The sequence below is a fragment of the Hypanus sabinus genome, chromosome 13 (genome assembly GCF_030144855.1).
Source record: "Hypanus sabinus isolate sHypSab1 chromosome 13, sHypSab1.hap1, whole genome shotgun sequence".
In the NCBI taxonomy this organism is placed as follows: Eukaryota; Metazoa; Chordata; class Chondrichthyes; order Myliobatiformes; family Dasyatidae; genus Hypanus; species Hypanus sabinus.
In genome coordinates this window covers 55,188,870-55,213,508 of record NC_082718.1, presented here as the reverse complement: position 1 = coordinate 55,213,508, position 24,639 = coordinate 55,188,870, and the positions used below count along the sequence as shown (strand labels likewise).

Genomic DNA, 24,639 nt, shown 5'->3' with positions numbered 1-24,639 from the left:
GACCCCCACAACTCTCTGGGAGAAGAAGTTTTTCCTTAACTCTGTCCTAAATGACCTACCCCTTATTCTCAAACCATGCCCTCTGGTACTGGACTCTCCCAGCATCTGGAACATATTTCCTTGCCTCTATCTTGTCCAATCTCTTAATAATCTTACATGTTTCAATCAGATCCCCTCTCAATCTCCTTAATTCCAGCATGTACAAGCCCAGTCTCTCTAACCTCTCTGTGTAAGACAGTCCAGACATCCCAGGAATTAACCTCGTGAATCTACGCTGCACTTCCTCTACAGCCAGGATGTCCTTCCTTAACCCTGGAGACCAAAACTGTACACAATACTCCAGGTGTGGTCTCACCAGGGCCTTGTACAAATGCAAAAGGATTTCCTTGCTCTTGTACTCAATTCCCTTTGTAATAAAGGCCAACATTCCATTAGCCTTCTTCACTGCCTGCTGCACTTGCTCATTCACCTTCAGTGACTGATGAACAAGGACTCCTAGATCTCTTTGTATTTCTCCCTTACCTAACTCTACACCATTCAAATAATCTGCCTTCCTGTTCTTACTCCCAAAGTGGATAACCTCACACTTATTCACATTAACCGTCATCTGTCAAGTATTTGCCCACTCACCCAGCCTATCCAAGTCACCCTGAATTCTCCTAACATCCTCATCACATGTCACACTTCCACCCAGCTTAGTATCATCAGCAAATTTGCTGATGTTATTCTCAATGCCTTCATCTAAATCATTGACGTAAATCGTAAACAGCTGTGGTCCCAATACCGAGCCGTGTGACAGCCCACTAGTCACCACCAGCCATTCCGAGAAACACCCATTCACCGCTACCATATAACCAAATAAAAATCACAGCATGGAAACAGGCCATCTCGGCCGTCCTAGTCCATGCCGAACTCTTAATCTCACCTAGTCCCACCTACCCGCACTCAGCCCATAACCCTCCACTCCTTTCCTGTCATTATACCTATCCAATTTTACCTTAAATGACACAACTGAACTGGCCTCTACTACTTCTACAGGAAGCTCATTCCACACAGCTATCACTCTCTGAGTAAAGAAATACCCCCTCGTGTTTCCCTTAAACTTCTGCCCCCTAACTCTCAGATGTCCTCTCGTTTGAATCTCCCCTACTCTCAATGGAAACAGCCTATTCACGTCAACTCTATCTATCCCTCTCAAAATTTTAAATACCTCGATCAAATCCCCCCTCAACCTTCTATGCTCCAATGAATAGAGACCTAACTTGTTCAACCTTTCTCTGTAACTTAAGTGCTGAAACCCAGGTAACATCCTAAAACACCCTTTGCTTTCTATCTGCCAACACATGCGAGTGAGGCAAGGAACAGAAAGATTATACAGATTAATATCTGGCTGAGAGGATGGTGCAGGAGAAAGGGCTTCAGATTTTTAGATAATTGGGCTTTGTTCCAGGGAAGGTGGGATCTGTTCCGAAGGGACGGTTTACACCTGAACTGGAGCGGTACTAACATTCTTGCAGGGAAGTTTGCTAGTGCTTCTTGGGGGGGTTTAAACTAAATTTGCAGGGGGCGGGAATCCAGAATGTGAGAGAGGATGGCGAGAGGAAGAATAAAGGAAAGGTGGGGACTACACTGTTCTGGAATATTAAGTGTGTAGTAGAGAAAGGTGAGGCGGAACAAGCAATAAGGAGGACACATGTACAGAGGGATGACCTGATAGAACATGGAGTTAAATGTGCAGAAAGAATAAGTAAATTTAGGAAGGACAACAAAATTCTAGGGGCGTATTGCCCGATGGGAGTTCGGGGAGCTGGGTTAAGCACAATAGGCAGTGATTCAAACAGAGAGAGTAGAAATGGGCTAGAAATTCTATATCTGAATGCACGAAGTGTCAGAAATAAGGTGGATGAGCTTGAAGCTCAGGTGTGAATGGGTAACTATGATGTTGTTGAGATAACAGAGACATGGCTGCAGGGAGATCAGACCTGGGAAATGAATGTACAAGGGTATACGTGCTATCGTAGGGACAGAAATGTGGGCAGAGGGGGTGGGGTGGCCCTGTTGGTGAGGAATGAGATTCAGTCCTTTGCAAGGGGGGACATAGGATCAGAAGTAGAGTCTGTGTGGATAGAACTGAGGAACAGTAAGGGCAAAAGGACCCAAATGGGTGTTGTCTACAGGCCACCAAACAGTAGCATGGATATTGGGTGCAAGTTGAATAGGGAGTTAACATTGGCATGTGGCAAAGGTAATGTTGCAGTACTTATGGGGGATTTCAACATGCAGGTGAACTGGCAGAATCAGTTTGGTGCTGGACCCCAGGATAGGGATTTTACTGTAGAGTGCCTACGGGATGCATTCTTGGAACAGCTTGTACGAGAGCCGACCAGGGACAAGACTATTCTGGATTTAGTGTTATATAATGAACAGGATTTGATGAGCGATCTTGCAGTAAAGGAGCCATTAGGAGGTAGTGATCATAATATGATAAGTTTTTATCTGCAATTTGAGAAGGATAAGGGCATCTCGGAGGCGTCAGTGTTGCAGTTGAACAGGGGAAACTATGGAGCCATGAGGGAGGAGCTGGCCGAAGTTGACTGGACGGATATCATAGCAGAAAAGACAGTGGAACAGCAAAGGCAGGTATTCTTGGGAATAATGCACAAGGTGCAAAATCAGTTCATCCCCCGGAGAAGGAAGGATTCAAAGGGGGGAAAGGGGCCACAGTGGTTGACAAAGGAAGTCAGAGATTGCATAGCATTAAAAAAAAGGAAGTATGACAGAATTAAGGTGAGTGGGAGGACAGATGATTGGGAAGTTTTTAAGGAACAACAGAACTTAACTAAAAAGGCAATAGGGGGAGAAAAAATTAGGTACGAATGCAAACTAGCCAGGAATATAAGGGAGGATAGCAAAAGCTTTTTTAGATATGTGAAGAGAAAGAAGATAGTTAAGAACAATGTTGGGCCCTTGAAGAATGAATTGGGCGAAACTGTTATGGGAAACAGAGAAATGGCAGAAGAATTTAATAAGTACTTTAGATCTGTCTTCACTAAGGAAGACACAAGCAATCTCCCAGATGTATGAATGGGCCAAGGACGTAGGGTAACAGAGGAAATGAAACAGATTGACATTAGGAAGGAAACGGTGATGAGTAGACTGATGGGACTGAAGGCTGACAAATCCCCAGGTCCAGATGGTCTGCATTCTAGGGTACTAAAGGTGGCGGCCCTGGAAATTGCGGATGCATTGGTAATCATTTTCCAGTGTTCCTTAGATTCAGGATCAGTTCCTGAGGATTGGAGAATGGCTAATGTTATCCCACTTTTTAAGAAAGGAGGGAGGGAGAAAACAGAGAACTATCAACCTGTCAGCCTGACATCGGTGGTGGGGAAGACGCTAGAGTCCATTATTAAGGATGAAATAGTGGCATATCTAGATAGCAGTGATAGGATTGGGCCAAGCCAGCATGGATTTACCAAGGGTAAATCATGCTTGACTAATCTGTTGGAGTTTTGCAAGGATGTAACCAGGAAGTTAGACGGGGGAGATCCAGTGGATGTAGTGTACCTCAATTTTCAGAAGGCATTTGATAAGGTCCCACATAGGAGATTGGTGGGTAAAATCAAAGCTCATGGCATTGGGGGAAGACATTGACATGGATAGAAAACTGATTGGCAGATAGAAAGCAAAGGGTAGCAGTGAATGGGTACTTAGCAGTACTAGTATCACTGAGCATCAGTGTAGGTGATTATTCAACATCAAATTAATTACCAAAAAAAATTTGGTGTGGGTGTGTGCGCGCATATACTATCCTGAGATTCAATTTCTTGCAGGCATTTGCAGGAAAATAAAGAAAAGGTATACATAAATACTGACAACAAACTAATGTGCAAAAGACAAATTGTGCAGATAAAAAATAAATCATATTGAGAACATGAGTTATAGTTCTTGAAAGTGAGTTATGGAATCAGTTCAGAATTGAGGTGAGCAAAGTTATCCATGCTGGGTTCAATGGCCTGAATCTGGTGGTTTGGGACCTAAAGCTCCTGTACCTCCTTCCTGCCTGATGATAGTAGCGAAAAGAGAATAAGGCCTGGATAGTAGAGGTTCTTGATAATGGGATGCTTTCTTGTGACAGTCCTCCTTGCGTGTAGTGCGTAGTGGTGGGGAGGCCTTTGCCTGTGATGCACTAGACTGTAACTAATGAAAGTTTGGGTAACGTCTGGCACTTTGGTGGCCCAAATGTTACTTGCCATTGACTAAATCAAGCCAAAAATGTTCATGTGGTCATGCAGTATACACAAATGAACTGTTTCATTTGCACAGCAGTTGCAAATATAATGGAATGTTGTGCAAACATCAACAAACTTTCCCTAATTATATAATGATGGAAAGAGGTTGAAGCAGTTCAGATTACAACAGTCTTGGCTAACTCCAATCACCAACAAGAGAAAATCTGCAGATGCTGGAAATTGAAGCACACACACATAAAATGCTGGAAGAACTCAGCAGACCAGGCAGTATCTATGAAAAAGAGTACAGTCAATGTTTCAGGCCGAGACCCTTCAGCAGGACTGATGAAGGGTCCTACTGAAGGGTCTTGGCCCGAAACGTCAACTGTACACTTTTTCCAGAGATGCTGCCTAGTTTGCTGAATTCCTCCAGCATTTTGTGTGTGTTGTTTGGGTAATTCCATCTTGGGCTCAGATGATTGAACAACTGCCTTGCCTTGTGGACAATATGACTCCAACTTGTGCCTTTTCCCCTCGATGCCCACTAACTTTGACTTTATGAGCACCCCCTTCATGCAAGGTACTTAGTCAAATGATGCCTCAATGCTAAGGCAGCGACTCTCACCTAGCTTCTGGAATTCAGCTCTTTGGACTATGCTTGGGTAAAGTTGAAATGAAGTTTGAAGCTGAGTGCTCACAGCAAAACCCCAGACCAGGCAGCAGCGAACAGTTTAGAGGACAGTAACCTAGAATATTTAAACTTCCATTTAACAGGCTTCCTGTCAGTCTGTTGATTAAAAAAGTTCATCATACGGTTAAGGCAGTAACCAGCCATTCAACTGATAACCATCTACAACTGCCCCTTCCTACACTGCTGCTTCTATGCAGTGTCCCAATGTTTGCAGCCAAACTGATGGGATGATATCTCAATTGAATTTTGTTAGTTGGAGACAGCCATGCATTCCAACTCGGAACATATCTGATTCTGGAAATTCAGACATTGCATTTATTTGGCTGAGGGGCTGCTGCTGTTGCACGGATCTGAAAGTCAAAGCAATGCGAGCACAAATATTATTAGGTGTGGGTCTTGCTGTGAATAGACAGGCTACTGTGTCCTCTACATTACCTCTCCTTAAGTGTGTGATTTGCTCCCTGCCACAGTATGGTGGGTATTCCCGTTCCTCCCACTTCCCAAACATGTGCTGATGGGTAGGTTAATTGGACGTTGTAAATTGCACTTAGTATGTTGTTGAGTGGTAGAATCTGGGGGTGCGAGGGTGGGAAGGGTAGCGAAAAGAATGTAGATAGAATATAAAGTGAGATTAATATTAGTATAAATGCATGGTTAATGGTTGGTACAGACTAAATGGGCCAAAGAGTTTGTTTTTGTCCTGTATCTCTTGATGACTTCAATGGTCCTTTTGGTCATCCAGAAAAGAGTGAGCATTGCACAACCAAACACTTCCCTTTCGCTGAATTACGTGACCTCGGCTTGCTGAGGGGAACAGGCCTACGTTCCTCGGACTGATGCTGGTAGCCGGAGATGGAGACGTCGAAAGCGATCGGCGAGGAAGCGGAAGCAAGGCAAACGGGCAGGGGTCCGTGCCAGGCTAAAAGCAAACCCTAGCCGGCCGGCTCACCCGTCCGTTCTGCTCTCCAATGTCCGCTCCCTGGACAATAAAATGGATTACATCCGATTCCAACGTAATACTTGGCGGGAGTACAGAGATTGCTCCGCGTACGTCTTCACAGAGACATGGCTCACTGATGGGATTTCAGATGCTGCCATTAAGCTAGACGGGCTAGCCTTGTTTCGTGTGGACACAGATGCAGCTCTCTCCAGTAAGACTCGCCGTGGTAGCTTGTGTGTCTACATCAACACAGAATGGTGCAAGAACTCTGTGCTGGTTTCCAGACACTGCTCATCACCAGTGGAGTTTGTGCCTGCTAGATGCAGACCATTTTATTTGTCACAGGAATTCACTTCTGTTCTTAGACTCGGTGTCTACATTCGCCCCCCAGCACTAATGCTAAGGAGGCGCTCTATGAACTGTATGGGGCTATTAGCGAACTGCAGAACGCACACCCTGATGGTCCGTTTATTGTCGCCGGCGATTTTAATCACGCGAATCTTAAGTCAGTGCTCCCCAAATTCCATCAGTATGTGGACTTTGCAACAAGCGGGGAGAACGTGTTGGACCTGGTTAACACAAACATCCCCGACGCATACTGGGTAGAGCCCCGCCCCCACCTCGGATACTCAGACCACATCTCTGTTATGCTAATCCCAGCATACAGACCACTCGTCAGGCGCTTCAGACCAGTTCAGAAGCAGGTGAAAACCTGGCCAGCAGGAGCCATCTCTGCTCTTCAAGACTGCCTTGAGTACACTGACTGGCGCATGTTCAGGGAGGCTGCAACCGATGGCGACTCTACCAACATAGAGGAGTACACAGCATCAGTGACCAGCTACATCAGCAAGTGCATCGATGACGTTACTCTGTCCAAGACCATCACTACACACACTAACCAGAAGCCATGGATGACTGCGGAGGTGCGTGCACTGCTGAGGTCCCGCGACTCCGCCTTCAGAGTAGGCGACAAGGCAGCTCTAACAACAGCAAGAGCCAAACTGTCCCGAGCCATCAGAGGGGCAAAGTGTGCACATGCCCAGCTAACCAACAGCCACTTCCTGGACAGCGACAACACGCGGCGCATGTGGAAGGACATCCAGGACATCATCAATTACAGGATGAAAATCACCTGACTGTGCAGGTGATGCCTCCCTCCCAGATGCGCTGAATAACTTCTACACCCAGTTTGAGGCGGAAAATGACATGGCGGCGAGGAAGTCCACTCCTCCTGCGAATGACCAGGTGCTGTGTCTCTCTGTGGCCGACTTGAGAACCCTGTGCAGGGTCAACCCACGGAAGGCTGCTGGACCACACAACGTCCCTGGTAGAGTGCTCAGAGGATGTGAAGACCAGTTAGCAGATGTTCTCACTGACATCTTCAACATCTCCCTGAGCAGTGCCACCATTCCAACGTGCTTCAAGGCCGTCACCATCGTCCCCGTGCCGAAGGAGTCTTCAGTGTCCTGCCTAAATGACTACTGTACCGTTGCATCTACATCCATCATCATGAAGTGTTTCGAGAGGCTCATCATGAGGCACATCAAGACCCTGCGGTCCCCCTCACTGGACCCCCTGCAGTCGGTGTACCGTCCCAACTGCTCAACAAAGGACACCATTGCCACCACCCTCCACCTGGCCCTAACCCACCTGGACAAAAAAAGACACTTACTTTCAAATGCTGTTCATATACTTCAGTTCAGCTTTCAACACAATCATCCCTCAGAAACTGATTAGAAAGCTGAGCCAACTGGGCCTGAACACCTCCCTCTGCAACTGGATCCTTGACTTCCTGACTGAGAGACCTCAGTCAGTCCGGATCGGGAGCAGCATCTCCAACACCATCACACTGAGCACAGGGGCTCCCCAGGGTTGCGTGCTCAGTCCACTGCTGTGCAATCTGCTGACCCACAACTGTGCTGCAGCACACAGCTCGAACCATATCATCAAGTTCGCCGATGACATGACCGTGGTGGGTCTCATCAGCAAGAACGACGAGTCAGCTTACAGAGGGGAGGTGCAGCGGCTAACGGACTGGTGCAGAGCCAACAACCTGTCTCTGAATGTGAACAAAAGAGATGGTTGTTGACTTCAGAAGGGCACAGAGCAATCACTCCCCACTGAACATCAACGGCTCCTTGGTAGAGATTGTTAAGAGCACCAAATTTATTGGTGTTCATCTGGTGGAGAATCTCACCTGGTCCCTCAACACAAGCTCCACAGCAAAGAAAGCCCATCAGCGTCTCTACTTTCTGCGAAGGCTAAGGAAAGTACATCTTCCACCTCCCCAATCCTCATCACATTCTACAGGGGTTGTATTGAGAGCATCCTGAGCAGCTGCATCACTGCCTGGTTTGGAAAGTCACCATCTCGGATCGTAAGACCCTGCAGCGGATAGTGAGGTCAGCTGAGAAGATCATCGGGGTCTCTCTTCCCACCATAACGGACATCTACACTACATGCTGCATCCGCAAAGGAAACAGCATTATGAAGGACTCCATGCACCCCTCATACAATCTCTTCTCCCTTCTGCCGTCTGGGAAAAGGCTCCAAAGCATTCAGGCTCTCACAACCAGACTATGTAACAGTTTCTTCCCCCAAGCCATCAGACAGCTCAATACCTAGAGCCTGGACAGACACCTTGCCCTATTGTCCTGTTTATTATTTATTGTAATGCCTGCACTGTTTTTGTGCACTTTATGCAGTCCTGCGTAGGTCTGTAGTCTAGTGTAGCTTTCTCTGTGTTGTGTTTTTTTAAACGTAGTTCAGTCTAGTTTTTGTACTGTTTCATGTAATACCATGGTCCTGAAAAACATTCTCATTTTTATTATGTACTGTACCAGCAGTTATGGTCGAAATGACAATAAAAGTGACTTGACTTGACTTCTACTGCTGGTCAAACCAGCCAATTGCATTTCCTTGCCTTACAGGTTACCAACAGCTAACTTCTGAACACTCTGCACATAGAAACAAGTTTTTTTTGAAACTGGTAGAATGTACAGCGATAGATGTGCATCCCTGTGCTGGGTGGGAACAGGGAATTCCCATCTGCCTTCTCTCCACTCCTCCTCCCCCTCAAGTGGCAGCAGCTAGTCTGGGTGGAACTGAGCAAACTCAGTCAGTGAGGCCATTCTTCCTGCACCTGCTCACACTCCCGTTACTCCTGTTCCTGTGATCCTGTCCCCAACACTGTTTACATTCATTTCTGGCTTGCGAACAGAACAATTTTAAAGAATAGCTTGTATTTATTATAATTGCCATGTGTACTGAGATAAGGTGAAGAGCCATTTGCATGACATCAGGGCAGCTAATAATACTATAAATCTGCACACTTCATCTAGTTATTTAGATATACAGTGCAAGACAGCTCTTTCTGGAACGAAGAACCACACCGCTCAGCAACCCTAGCCTAATCACAGGACACTTTACTATGACCAATTAATCTACTAACTGATACATCTTTGGACAGTGGGAGGAAACCTAGACGCTCACAGGAAGTTCTCACTAACCTTACAGATGTTGGAAATGAACTCTGGGCTCCGACACCCTGAGCTGTGATTGTGTTGCGTTCACCATTGCAATCCTTTGGCGCCCGCACTGAGAAGTAAAATGAAAAACAGAAAGCAGAATAAGCGGGACACTTGTACAGAAGCTATAGTCTAGCCAAATAAATAAAGTGCAAGGGTTGTGACGTTCAGGAGTCTGTTGACAGCAGGGTAGGAACTGTCCTTGAGTCTGATGGTTTGTGATCCCAAACTTTTGTATCTACTGCTCGACGAGTGGGGGACAAGAGCGAATGGGCGGAGTGGGAACAGTATACAGAACTCTGTTGTAACTCGAGGACTGACCCAAAACCTAACAAGAAAACAGCTAGCAACCTCAGCTTTTGCAAAGAGAATTGAATTTGCTGACCACAACACACGCACTGCTGGAACCAGAACCAGATGATGGATCTCGACCCATAACGTCGACTGTCTGTCTTCCTCCGTAGATGCTATTTCCAGCTTTCAGGGTATTCTCCTTGCCCCCTTTTCCATTATACATACCAGGAGGCCATTCAACCATCGAATCCATGCAGGCTGATCCTATCTACCTTCTCTCTGCACACCTACAAGCTTTATCAGGCATCCACCCTCAGCAGGGGCAAACACAGAAGCTAATCAAACTACCAGCGTGTCTTTTGGACGTGGGAATGGGAAATCCAAGTTTTCCACCAACATCATACCCAGGCCACAGTATAAATGCCTTCCTCATACGGGCTTACGCTGTGATCCGGTGCCCAAGGCTCGCAGGTCAACTTCGAGAGCTCAACTCGCCGGCATCCACATGGGAGAGAGTGGCGCATGCGCACGCACCCACCCCTGCAGCGGCGGCTCGCTCACGGCGTGTAACGTCATTTCCGGGTAGCGCAGTCCGGCCTTGGGGAAGGGGCCACCCGAAGGTTTGAGGCGGCGCTGCCATGGCGACAGCGCGGGAACCCGCTCGAGCCCGTTTTGCCGTGGTGGGGGGCGGGGTCGCTGGTGTCACGTGTGCTGAACAGGTAGGGAGGGTAGTTGAGTGAGTCAATGGAGAGGGGCAGGTTTGGGGAAATAGGGATATGGGAGTGTTGGGGTGGGAGATTTTAATACGGTGGGTTAGTGAAACTATGGGTCGCGGAAGTGGCGTTATAGGGGGTGTGATAATGTTGGCTTATGAGGTTGGAAGAGAGAATGATATGGAAGGTGATGTAAGTGAGTGGGAGGAGTAAGGGATGATTGGAGGTTGAAGGAGGGATGGAGAATAGAGAAGTGTTAAAAGTGTGAAAATGAGCCGAGTGGAATTGAAGTTAATAGTGTGGAGTGGATTAAATGCATAAATGGAAACTGGGATAGCTTAGAACTAGAACTTGCTTTGCCTTTCAGTTAGTTCTACTATTGGTTTACATTGCTTTCTTGCTCATCCCCCATAACCGGTAACTCATTTGTTATGTGCTACTGTGCTTTGCACCCTGGTCCGGAGGAACATTGTCTCTCACACACAGTTAAATGACAACAAATTTGACTTGTTTAAACATCTGTCAATCTCTGCCTTTAATTACTAGGGACAATTATCTGACATAGAGAATTACAGACTCACAACTCTGTCAGAGAAGAATTTCCTCAACATCTCCATTTCAAATAAGTTTAACCTTCATCACCTAGATCTGAATAAACCCCATGAAGGAAATTAGCTTCTGAATCTTATTTGAATGAGTTCATCTAGCATTTTTTTTTTCTAAACTTCAAGGCGCATAGGCCTAACTTTTTCTGAACATCAATAACCTAGAAATCAACCTTTTCTGCATTGCCTCAAACCCAGGTCAACCATTTATACATGGACATTAAAACTGTATGGAGTAACCCACCTTGCAAAAATACATCAATATTTCTCCCCTTTCATGCCTTTTGCAACAAAGGCCAGAATTCCAGCAGCCTTCCTGGTTGCTCTCTCCAAGTGAATGCAAAAGCCTTTAACGAAGGCATTTAGCATAGCCTAGAGTGTAGAGGAAGAAGGGGAGATACAATGGATGTGCACAGAATGATGAGGGGTAAATGCAAGCAGGCTTTCCCACTGAGTTTCAGTGAGATGAGAACGAGAGGCCATAGATTAAGGGTGAAAGGTAACATTTAAGGAGGACCTGAGGGTGAACTTCACTCATAGGGTGGTGTTGATATGGAATGAGCTGTCAGTGGAATAGGTGGATGAGGATTCCATTGCAACATTTAAAAGAAATTTTGATAAATATATGGTGGGCTATGGACCAGTTATGGGATAGTGGGACTAGGCAAAATAGTTCAGCACGGACTAGATGGGCTGAAGGGCCTGTTTCTAAGCTGCAGTGCTCTGAATTCATGCTCTGTGACAAACTGCGTCATATGAACTCAGACCCCTATTGTGTAGGCTTGATCTATTTAAATATTTTTTTCCATTATTCTTTCTTTCAAAATGGATCATGTCAGATTTTACTACATTATGCTCAATCTGCAGCCATGTTGCCGAACTGCTATTTATAATCCATTTGCTAGTTTTGAGCCCCCCCCTCACCACTTGCAAACCTATTCCATATCCTTAGAAAATCTGCCTACAGTACACTTGCCCTTCATCCACAGCATATAAATCTGTGCAGAAGTCTTAGGCACATATATATAAAAAATTAGGATGCCTAAATATTTTGCACAGTAATGTAAGCTGTTTGTATATCATTTCCTGCATGGGTTTATTTTGATTTCATTTGAAGTGCCTGGTGGAAAGACATCTATTTCCCTCCTCTATTTGCCCTTGAAATATCTGTGAGTCTTAAGTTTTAGTTAATATTGGTGAACATTTAGTAGATACAATACTGTGAAAAAGGATCATTATAGATTAAGAGACCTTTTTGGGAGATTAGTGATGATCATAGTGCTTGGGCTGCAATTACATATTTCACAATACAAATTGCCGATTTCACTGAAAGGATCATATGTGACTGTTTACAGTTTGCTAATGATGGTGCAAAGAAGCTTTAGAAAAATGTTGACAAGCTGATAAAGTAGGCAGTAGTGTGGACGATGGAGTACAGTGGAGTGAATTGTGGGGTTACCTTTCAGTAGGAAAGTAAATGATATGTATTTTTTAAATGGTGGCAAATTGAGGAATGTTGTTTGAAGGGACCTGAGTGTCTCTATATAAAAGTCATTGAAAGCTAGTGCACTGATGAAGCAGAAAGACAATTAGTATGTTGGCCACTATCACAAGAGGATTTGGGAACAAGAAGATTTCAGTACAATTATCCAGAACCTTGGAGTTCTGGATTGCTGGAGCAATCATATTCCATTGCTGGAGCCCATATTCTCTCACACTGTACCTTTTCAGTATGAAGTAGGTGTCTAATACCTTCCGTTGCACTCATTTCACTCCTGGTGTCAAATGTCGATGTAGGAACATTCTGTCAAACCTCCTGTCAGTATGAAAATGGATTGTTAGGACCACATTCATGATTTTAGTAAGCTCTGTGAAATGAAACACACACAAAATCCTGGCCTGCTGAGTTCCTCCGGCATTTTGTGTGTGTTGCTTGGGTTTCCAGCATCTGCAAATTTTCTCTTGGTGAAATGAAGCCTTGTTGATATATAGTACAGGGTATCTTTTTGACATTTATCAATTATAACTGTAATTTGCTTAAACTGCATTTCTTTGATCTGAAATTGTGGAATTTTTTTTTTTGCTTTTATAGCTTGCTGGACAGTTTCCAGGAGATGAAATTCTCTTAGTTACAGCATCTCCACTTATTAAAGCAGTGATGAACTTCAAACAGGTGTGTATAATTTCAGTTCCCCTGAAAGCATCCTTTTCATGATGCTTTCCCATGTAATCACTCAAGATGCATTGCTTGACTTTTTTAACAACACCTTTCCCACTGAGCCAAACATGGCTTCCAGGTGAAGCAGCAATGCACAAGGACTTCTTCCAAATTAGTGAATCACGTTCAGTGTTCTCGATGTGGTCTCCTCACAAAGCTTGTGTGAGTGTTTTCACAGAATACTATCATTCAATCTGCAAGGTTGATTCTGAGCACCTGTCATGCTAATCCTCCGTTCCACTCTCATTCTGACTTCATTGGGCATTGTGGAACGGATGAAAGCCCATGGAGCAGGACCTAATCTTCTTGGTAAGCAGGACTCAATCTGAAATTTAACAATTTTCAGCTTTTCCTTCTTTGTATTAGAATATTCAATTCTAACAGAAGATCAACCATGTCCTCTTTGCTTCAAATTTCAGCAGCTGCTGAGTCCTACATATCATAGTCACAATATCTTTTTTTCCTCTATCTCTCTTTAAAGTGACCCATTAAATTAGACAGTACTGAAAACAATTATATTACCTGAATAACCCTGGTCTTCTCACACTTACACATATCCTCTTGAACCCTTCTGCTCTGCAACTCCGAACAATTTGTTTACTCATATTGTTAATTCTTATAGAAGATAATTAACATGAACGATTGATTCTGTTTCACTGCGAAGATGCTGCCTGATCTGTTGAATGTTTCTAGTATTTTTTTTGCTTTTGTTCCTGGCTTTTGTGAGACACTTCTGCTTTTTATAAACTTAAATTTATATCAGGGCTGATTGAAAGTTTGTATTTATGTTCTAAAGGTTTCTAGGACCTTGGAAGAGTTTGAAGTTGAAGAAAGACCAACCCACTTGCTGAAAGAGCACTATCCCAACATTGATGTGATCCATTCTGCAGTTCAAGGACTGGATGCTGCACAACATGTAAAAAAATAATTAAGTTGCAAATATTTCAGCGTATCAGTTACCATCTATGGGTTCTTGGTGATTAGATTTATAAAGATTATTTAAAAAAGGAAGTTATATCCTACTTTGCTCTCTGCTTGTCCTGAGTCTAGGAATGATTTTGCAGTTGGAATGTGCAGAGTAATTTTAGTGAGAGTTTAAATCTAACATAGGCACCATTTTGAGCACACATCTGATGAGTTCAGATAGTTGTACCCATCGAATAAACTTAGCCTCATCATCCTTAATTATAATTTATAAGACCACATTGAGCTTTATAGCTAATCTATTCATAAGGAAGTTTATGGACTGAAGGTCATTTAATGAGGTAAACCGTGCTTACAGTTAAATTTATTGTGCATTTAGGGCAATGAGCAAATTATGTCATGGTTCGTAAAAGAAGAGAGATGCGAGGATTCTCAGAATATATTTTGCAGTTGAAAAGTTATTTTTCCCATCAAAACATAGAAACATAGAAAACCTACAGCACAAAAACCCACAAAGTTGTGCCAAACATGTCCCTGCCTTAGAACTTACTAGACTTACCCATAGCCCTTTATTTTTCTAAGCTCCATGTACCTATCCAAAAGTCTCTTTTAGACCCTATTGTATCTGCCTCCACCACTGTTGCCGGCAGCCCATTCCATGCATTCACCACTCTTTGCGTAAAAGACTTACTGGACATCTCCTCTGTACCTACTCCTCAGCACCATAAACCTGTGTCCTCCTGTGGCAACCATTTCAGCCCTGGGAAAAAGCCTCTGACTATCCACACGATCAATGCCTCTCATCATCTTATACACCTCTATCAGGTCACCTTTCATGCTCCTTCGCTTCAAGGAGAAAAGGCTGAGTTCATTCAACCTGCTTTCAGAAGTCATGCCCCCCATCCTTGATAAATCTCCTCTGCACCCTTTCTATGACTTCCACATCCTTCCTGTAGTGAGGCAACCAGAACTGAGCACAGTACTCCAAGTGGGGTCTGACCAGGGTCCTATATAGCTGCAACATTACCTCTTGGCTCCTAAATTCAATTCCACAATTAATGAAGGCCAATACACCGTATGCCTTCTTAGCCACAGAGTCAACCTGCGCAGCTGCTTTGAGTGTCCTATGGACTCGAACCCCAAGATCCCTCTGATCCTCCACACTGCCAAGAGTCTTACCATTAATACTATATTCTGCCATCATATTTGACCTACCAAAATGAACCACTTCACACTTAATCTGGGTTGAATCCTATCTGCCACTTCTCAGCCCAGATTTGCATCCTATCAGTGTCCTGCTATAACCTCTGACAGCCCTCCACACTATCCACAACATCTCCACCCTTTGTGTCACCAAATGCAATTATTTATATAATAAACTATTTCTTTATGATAGTTTGTACTATATATACTGAAAAAAAATTCTTCATAATTTTAGTTGTCTAATAATTTGTCTTCCATATTGACCTAACATTATGCTATGCACAGGAATTTCCCACATTACAGAACATCTAACTTCCAATTCTGTAAATTTTTAAATAATTTTTAAGGTAGAAAAATTAGTTATGGAAGTGTAACAAGTGCATAGTAAGAAGAATGAACAGCCTGTGCCTTTTGCATCTCCTCAGTTTCCTCTTTATTTCATGATTAATCTACTGTATCCCCTTTATTTAATGCAAATAGAATTGGTAGTTTTGCTATCTCAGCCAGTATTTGGAAGTGATTGCTTTGTTAGCCTATCAAGTGCAGTAGCATTAAAATATTTTATGGTATTCACTATCAATTGAACACAGTGTTTGCTGAATTACATTAATTATGGAAAGTACTTGGGTGAATGTAGAAGGTATTTGAAATGGAAGAAATTAGAGGAAGCTTTTGTAAAGTGAATCACTAGAGGTAGTTATAGAAAATAGACCGGTCCATACATAAAATATTCGTCAAGTGTGGGAAAATAAACAAAGTATATTAGGACTGGGAGACTCAACTATTTTGGGCAATGGATTTTATCTTAGTTCGTTTTTGTATAACAGTTATTAGGAAAAGAACTCCTGTGTACTCTCCCTGTACTTTGTTTCCTGACTTCATTCATTTGACTGCAGCATGTTAAACTGCAATCAAGCAAGAGTAATTTGCGATGCTCAGGGAAAAATATTATACACGAGTGCTCAACACGCAAGTACAAATACATTAGGCCACTGGCCTCTGGTATAGATTCAAATTTTTCTTACATTTCTGTGACATTTTTGTTCATGTTCTTCCAGAAAATCCATACAGAAGATGGGAAGGAGTTTATTTATGAAAAGCTATGCATATGTACTGGAGGCAGGCCAAAATTGATTGTCAGAGACAATCCATATGTTTTAGGAATTCGGGATACCGACAGTGCAAAGGTAATATAAAACTTCGAACAAAATCATAGTTTTCACATTTTCCTGTATACAGCAAACAAATAGTTATGTTCGGAGAGAAAAATATTCTGGATCTCAGAAGTCTAATTCCATAATATTAGTGGCACTGTGGCTTACAAGTAGAACTGTTGTCTTATCTCCGGTGTGTGGGTTCAATCCTAACCTCCAGAGCTGTCTGTCTGAAGTTTGCATGTCCTCCCGCTGACTAGAAAGTCCTGTTTGCTCCTAGATTCCGAATATTTGTGGATTGAAAATTACTCCTAGTGCAAAGGAGAGTGTTAGAATCTGGAAAACATTATTGGGAGTTTGTGGGAAATAAAATTGTCTAGAATAAGATGAGTGAAACTCAGTGTTTAATTGTCAGTGTGGGCCGTGGGGGTCCTTTTCTGTGCTGTACATTTATCATTCTAAGGTTGGCAAACATGGGTAACTAAGACTAGCTCAGATAGACATCTTGGTCAGTGTATGGGAGCCAGTTGGATTGGTCGGAGATGGAGTCTGTTGAAGCAAATTAGGTCAGAGTTGGGTCTAGGGGAATGGATGCAAAGTAGGCAAGATAGAAGACACTTTCTTCCGTGGAGTCTTAGTCCAGCATCCTGCCTTTAAAAATAGTTGTACAAATGTTCAAAGAGTCAGTCTCTGAAAAACCTGGACTAATATCCCTAGCAAAACTCCAAAAAGAACAGTACATATAGATTGATGTGATTTGATGTCTGTGTTAAGCTGAAATCAAAGTCAGATGTATGAATGACTCACTCCAAAAAATGCCTAACTAAATTTCTAGTCTTGTGAAATGACGTGAATAAAGCCATTATTGCATTTCACTCTGAAGAAGGCTTTATTAGTTGTTGTTTACAGTATCACGTTCTAATTTCAAAGTTATGATTTTCAAGAGTTTTTTACAAATTTTTTATCACTGATAAATTAATACCAAAAACTTTGAGAATCCTGTGATAATTTTACTTAACCCGATTTGTCAAAATTACCTTAAAAATTAAACACCTGTCACTACTAATGTTGTGGTAATTTTAAGGTTTTTGCAATTAAAATGAACCACATTATTCATGGAATATCTTTAAAAAATCTATTTCTATCTAATCTGATATATATTTATATTATAAATAAGCCATTGTATAAGGGAAATATCAGCCATCTCATTCTAGTTAGAGGGTCCTCTGTAAAAAGTTAAGGGACTGAATGAGGAAAATCTTCATTAGGGACTTGGAGTATTGAAGACCACTGAGCAGTCCGAACTTGCTGGGTGCATCCCTAAGTATCCAAGGCCTAGTTTCCCCAAGGTTTGGATGGAGGGAGAGGGAGGAGAGAGAGTTGAGCAGTTAATATTCTCTACACCACATGAGTTTCTCAAATATAGTTTCCAGCTCTGACCCTGAATGATTCTGATAGCCAGTGAGAGCCTGGCTCCAGGCTTGCTGAGTGTCAAATTAGTAGCATCGATTGCTCAAAATATAAATTTTCTTCATGCTAATGTCCACAGTCTGAAATTGACCCCTTTGAACGTTGAAATAATAGAGGAAAATTGGCAAAGAAATAAATGTAATTGCTTTGTAACATAGTGATTTCAGGAGGTATTTGGAGTTGGCACATCTTTTATTTAACTTTGTAATAGTGGAAAGCTCTGAGTTTGACTTGAAAATGGTTTCAAATTACATGCTTGTATAATTTTTTAAATGTGTTAAAGAAGGTCTGTAGCTGTCACGTGCCAACTTCCATCTGATCCCTGAGCTAATTTCTACACAATGGGCTCAACGAAACCTTTTGACAATCTTCAAGATTTACAAAAGATCTGAATATAATTTGATAGAAAGACTTGTAAAGTAAAATACATTTTGATTTTTGTTTTGAGTAAAAACAAATATCATTTTAAGTAAAACATTCCCAATGAATAACAGAAAGAAAACCTCTTCTAGTCAAATTGGAAGCCATTGCTGCTTCAGTTATTTTAAAACCAAAGGGATGGATATATGGGAGAGAGGATTGGGTTGAAGGGCTGGTTTAAAAAGTACCAGTCTAGACTGTTTGAAAATCTCTTCATCTCCATTGTACTTGTTAGAGGGGAACAAATGCACAGAGTCCTCAGCAGATCTGAGTGTAAGATTCCTACTCTATCTAGGTCACCAAGGTTTAATGCCAACTTGTTCATATGCTGTTAATTAATACACTCATCTTCCCCTCCAGTCCATTAAAGCACTCAGCTGTTTCTCAAATGGTTTGAATTGGCATCTTCACAATTGCATCAGAAAGAAAAGGGTCCTCCCCAGCTATAATTATTACTCTATCATCCACAGTATCAGATATCACAAAGAGTTTCATAGTCACCCCCAAAGAATGAATAATTGCACCATGATTATGCAGTGATATCAGTAACATTAGTTTTCTTGCAGATTAATCATGAAAATCTTCCATTTACTTGCAGTGAAACGTATGGCATAGCACCCAGGCTCCGTATTTTTAATTGATCTGATGATGATTCAAATAAGACCCTCACTGTGATAGTTCCCACGCTGTTCCTGGGATTTCATTTATTTGGACTTAACCCCTGCTGTTCCCAGAATCTGAGTGAAACAGGCCCACCAACCCCAGAGATTCATTGAGACAGAATCAAATCCTTCCTTCCATTTCCCCAAAGTGGTGGCCTTTCACCCTTCCCAATGTGGAAAAGGAGTCATGGGGGGGGAATAAATGCAGCATAAACCAGAAATGCAGAAAAAGCTTTTTCTGTGGAGTAAACTGTTTCTAAAAATGTTTAATCACTGACTCTGCAAGAAATTGTTAATCAGTAGTAAATTATCAAGATTGATTTCCATGCTTTTGTAATATCTCAATAAAAGGAATTAAGAATTGGACTACCTGGCATGTGAAGAGACTAGCTTGCCCTAATTCCAGAGGCAGCATAACTTGTCTATGCCTGCTTTTCAAGATAGCTTAATCTTGTTAGATCAAAATCTAAAATTCTCCAGCTTTTGTTTTCAACAGTTCCATTTACCCAAACTTTCCAACCATCACACCATCTTGATGAATTTTAATATTGCAGCAGTATCTTTTTTATCATAACTTACCATAGAAAACTATTCGAAAGAGCTCCATTCATGGAGTTGGGTTTGATTTATTGGTGAACCTGAGGAGCTGATATTGGGAGGGATAACAAGATGTTGATCGTATAGATACAGTATGTTATAGGTTTTACGTTGCAGTGGAATTCCAAAAAGTGGCATATTAGGGCTCTTGAGAATAATGGGAATAGAGCTTATCACTGAACATTCATTGTGCTTCCCTCTAAACCATTCAAATGAAGTCATGAAATGACAATCTGAGGAGGAGGCACTTAAGTATTTAATATGGCTAGTCAAAGACATTGAGGAAAGAAAACTGTTCAGATGTCATCAGTGAGCTGGATAAGAGCTTTTATAAGCATGACAAGAATTGGAATCTAATTGGGTAGATTCAGACATGGGAAGGATGTGCTGTGATTTGGGAAATGACATGAAATTCAAGAATATTAAATATAACAAAATTCAAGAACACAAGAACAGAGTTGTAGGCTTTACAGTGGGTTTGATTTCAAATAGATGGATAATAATACCTAACTGAATCAACAATGCAATGTCTGTACACTGTGTAAGAGTGTAGAGTTCCAATGCCTGCAAGGTGCAACCTTGTTCATTAATGTTTAGCCTATTAAGACAGGCTTTTGTCTGTAAAATGCAAAATATTTGCTTGAGCAATATTCAGAAAGCATTATGATGATGAGAAAGCCTGCTGAAATTTGATTGTACATATTGAATACTCTTTTTCTTTGCAGAAATTTCAAAGTCATTTAGCTAGAGCCAAAAGGATTATCATTGTAGGGAATGGAGGTATAGCACTGGAACTAGTGTAAGTATATTTTATTACTGTGATGTCTTAAATGATGAACAAAGATACTCTGATTCTATTTTTCTATTTTAAGTGATTGAGCTTTTGGGAGATGGGAACCTGGATTTAGAGTGGTTCAACATGAGTCATTTTCACTTATGTTTCTCACTGTAAACAAAGGAATGAGTTTGGGCAGTCTTGTGTGGGTTTCAGGTCACCATTATCAATCTCTTGTAGGTAGGACTAATAGGAAACTGAGAGACATAGCATAAAATTGGAATGTTCATGAGGCACTGTTTGAGGCTTATTGTTGGGATAGGTGTGGGGATCCGTGTTGCTTATGATTAGGGAGTCCTCAATGTTGAACTTAAGGGGCCTGAAATAGAAATACTGGTGTTTCTCTGCGTTGGCAAGTATTGCCAAAATTCAGTAGTTGCTTTCATAGTCCTGAGTCCAATCTCCATATATTGATGTCTTTCTATATTCCTTTCCTGTTCAGCTTTCCTTGGAGTTGCAGTATCACTGTGGATGTAATTCCAGTAGCAATTTCTTCAGTGATGCTACTGAAAGATTGAGCTAAAGAGTGACTGTAAGTCAGGTTATCTATAAAGTGTTCATCTACAAATCTAGAACCTAATTTTTTTTTTAAAGTCAGTACCCAAAATTGTCACAACAGATAGATCTGTGATTTATTTTTAAAGCTGAAGAATGGAATACAGTATATTGACTATTTGATCCATTAGCAGGCAGTATCTTCTTTTAAACTATAAGCAAGGCTATATGAGTCTTTGTTCATGTACTCTATATTGTTGCTTCTTTTAAAATTAAACTGTAGAACAGTAGATACAGCTCAGTGCTGTTGAAGCAGGAAGAGGAAGTGTTATTAAAGGTTCCAAAAGAAATCTAATAGTATTTTATGTTTTTTATTTACAACCTATATTGTAAGATAATAATCATTACCAACTGGTCAATTTGCAGCATTCCCCACTTTTTTTCAGAAGTGATCCAAAGGATGTGGGATCTGAAGAGGCATTCAAGAGTCCAGAAATTGGATTCAATAAAAAGACTGGCTAATCTGAAAGGCAGTGCATGTGATCAGTGCAGTGGACTTGACTGATGAGGTCAAGGCCCCAAAATTAATGATGAAATAATTTATGGGAAAGGATCTAGATTTGTAAAGGGACACACCTCAGGTAACCTGTCTTACAGTCACCAATGAAAGAAGAAGTTAAGTGTTCTTTGTAGCGTGTTGAAAGAACCATTGTGCTTTTTGCCAAAACTGGTACAGGTGAGGCCTCTGCTGTTACTCATTCCCCAAAGAGTGAGTTTTATTTTGAGTGCCCAATGACTAAGAATATTCTAAAATTGTTATTCATTTGTGTTTCTAGCTATGAAATTGAAGGCTGTGAGGTCATCTGGGCTATAAAAGATAAAGCAATTGGAAACACTTTCTTTGATGCTGGAGCATCTGAATTTTTAATTCCTCAACTCCAGGCTGATAAGCCTGAGGCTGCTCTCACTTGCAAAAGGACAAAGTACACTACAGAAGGTAATTGCAATGATGCAGCTTTTATGATCCACCTTAAAGTGAATGATGTGTCAATAACTTGAGCAAATAAATCATTGTTAAAGCTGCATTAACTCACATTTTTGTATCTAATTATGGAATATTTGCTTCCTACCCTAATGGAATAAAGTTAACCTGAACTATATGTAAATTCCTTTCATTCTTGCAGTCATCTTTCATTTTACAAGGATAACTTTCAAAGATTAGTGCTCTTTAGTTTATTCCAGGGCTGCTTTGCATTAAGAAAAAGCAAAATGTCAAGTGTAAGTGTTTTACTCCTCCTCAAGGTTTCTGTACATTACTTTAAAATAATGTTAAACTGTGATTTATAAAATCTGCAGCAACTGCATAAACTCAGTTAAACACCAATAGACAAGCTGCATAAAACTAAGAATATCTAGAGTTTTGAATCAAAATGGAATCCATTGCTTATGTGACAAGTGTTTGGTTGTTCAATGCAGGTTTTGAAAGGAAAAAGAAAAGTGTTGCTGGAAGTGAAGCACATGGTAGTGCATTGGGACCTGACTGGCATGAAGGCATGAAGCTGAAAGGGACAAAACAAGTAAAGTTGCTACAATGCTAATTCTAGTGCGTTTTACTTTTTGAGGAACTATGCATTTTCTAGTCTATTGTACTGAGACAGTAATATCTGAGCAAGCACAATTCCTTTAGGTGATGTTAAATCAAGAACCTCCCTACCGCTGGGTGGATGTACAAGTAATCATGCTGTTAGTTTGAAGTGCAAAGATGAATTTTTTTTCATTATTCTGGCTAGTATTTATCTCTCGACCAGTAACAAAGATTATTTGATTGTTGGAACATTGCTTTGTCCAAATTCGTTACTGTGTCTGACAGTAATGTTCAGTGACTGCACCTGAAAGAAAAAGTGCTTAATTGAATGTGAAACACTTTGCATCTGCTAAAGTAGTTATTAGTAATTGTAACGTATCCTGAGATACAGTGAAACGCTTTGGTTTGCTTCCTATCCAGATGGATAATTCCATACATAAGTACATTGAGATGATACAAACTGTGAAAGGCGTCATATAAATTCAAGTCATTTCTTTCAGGCTTCACACAGAGTTCACGTTGAATATGAGTGTGAAATTGATCAAATTTACCTACAGGAAGAGTTTATATCATTGCAAAAAACAGCATTAGCATTCCCTGAAAATATATCAGTAAAAAGAAAAGCTCAAAAAGATGACGGTATGTGGTCAAGTGACTTTATTTTTTAACCTATACAAGTGATGATTTTTTTTAACCTGTACATGTTTTTTTATAATGCCTGTTAGCTACAAGAGTCAGAAAACTACCAAGTTATGAAGACCAATAGCTAATAGATATTATACAAAGTTCATTGCTTTAATTTCTTAATTTTAGTCTTATCTCCTTAATACTGATTGGTTTCTGGTAAATGTAATTATTTAGTAGCTGGCATAATCCCAATTTCACCAGCAATACTGACATCCATGTGTTGGACGGCAGTTATACTTACCAGAAGTACTTCATTTCTGTCTGTCGTTTAGATTGTTAATGACGCTGTCTTGAAAATTGCACTACTGTGTAAAAATAATGTTGATCTTTCAATATATAATCTCAGATGCAAGTACTAATGCATCTTAGCTGATTGGGTGGTGGTACCGGCAGGTTGTGGATGTAGTATTTTGTCAAACTGGTGTATCCACTTAACCATGTTTAAAATTCAGCTAATTTTTTAAAAAAGTAATTGAAGAGGTTAAAGTAGAAAGCCTATCTGTAACTGTATTCAATCTTAGTTGAACCTTTTGCTTGGAGGTCATCTAATGGTATTAAAAGAGTGTGGAACACTTAGCTGGATGTAAGTAGCTGACTTTGTAAAGACCTCCAAAGTAATGGCACTACATAAATGTAATCGGAGCAAGAGGCTGAGAGTGAAGGAGTAAGGAATCTCAGAGAGAAGCCATTTTTTTTACACTGCTCGGGGAAAAAAGGCTGAAGCGCGCAGGCGCCTGACGTCAGCCAGTAGAGCGCCAAAGGTTTAAAAAGGTGACCACCGTGTCCAGCGGGCAGCAAAGTGAGAGGGAACAGTGTGGGATGGCTTTGGCTCAACAGGCTTCGGCGTGAACAGGCAGAGGCGAGGGTAGGTTCCAGTAAGTTTCTGTTTGTTTAGAGAAGAGAGAATGCCAGGCAGGATGTTGGAGTGCTCCTCTTGCAGGATGTGGGAAGTCAGGGAGACTTCAGATGTCCCTGACAATGACACCTGCAAGAAGTGCATCCAGCTGCAGCTCCTAACAAACCACGTTAGGAAACTGGAGCAGGAGCTGGATGACCTCCGGATCATTCGGGAGAATGAGGAGTTTACAGATAGTTGTTTCAGGGATGTAGCTACGCCAAAGGAGCAGGGCACAGGTAATTGGGTTATCGTCAGGCGAGGGAAAGGGAAAGGGCAAGCAGAGCAGGGTTTCCCTGTGGCCATTCCCCTCAATACCAATTTGGATACTGTTGGGGGGAGTGATGACTTACCTGGGACAAGCTGCAGCAGCTGGATCTCTGGCACTGAGTCTGGTTCTGCAGTGGAGAAGGGAGAGTGGAAGAAGAGGAGAGTGGTAGTCATAGGGGACTTGATAGTTAGAGGTACAGACAGGAGGTTCTGTGGTCGTGA

General features: G+C 41.7%; 1 protein-coding gene and 1 long non-coding RNA gene across 2 annotated transcripts in view; one reads left to right on the top strand and one right to left on the bottom strand.

Moving 5' to 3' along the window:
* LOC132403875 (uncharacterized) overlaps window positions 1–10,182 on the bottom strand; it is a 49,470-nt gene extending 39,288 nt beyond the window's left edge. The window contains exons 1-2 of the long non-coding RNA XR_009515380.1: window positions 10,089–10,182; window positions 9,373–9,460 (exon numbers count right to left, since the gene is read on the bottom strand). This is a non-coding gene — a long non-coding RNA (uncharacterized LOC132403875). The remainder of the gene's footprint in view (window positions 1–9,372; window positions 9,461–10,088) is intronic.
* An 83-nt stretch (window positions 10,183–10,265) lies between these two features.
* pyroxd1 (pyridine nucleotide-disulphide oxidoreductase domain 1) overlaps window positions 10,266–24,639 on the top strand; it is a 29,742-nt gene continuing 15,368 nt past the window's right edge. Inside the window, exons 1-8 of the mRNA XM_059987650.1 lie at window positions 10,266–10,403; window positions 13,095–13,175; window positions 14,017–14,136; window positions 16,406–16,534; window positions 20,376–20,449; window positions 21,817–21,977; window positions 22,457–22,557; window positions 23,066–23,204. Coding sequence (XP_059843633.1) covers window positions 10,323–10,403; window positions 13,095–13,175; window positions 14,017–14,136; window positions 16,406–16,534; window positions 20,376–20,449; window positions 21,817–21,977; window positions 22,457–22,557; window positions 23,066–23,204 — 886 coding nt within the window. The 5' untranslated portion in view covers window positions 10,266–10,322. The remainder of the gene's footprint in view (window positions 10,404–13,094; window positions 13,176–14,016; window positions 14,137–16,405; window positions 16,535–20,375; window positions 20,450–21,816; window positions 21,978–22,456; window positions 22,558–23,065; window positions 23,205–24,639) is intronic.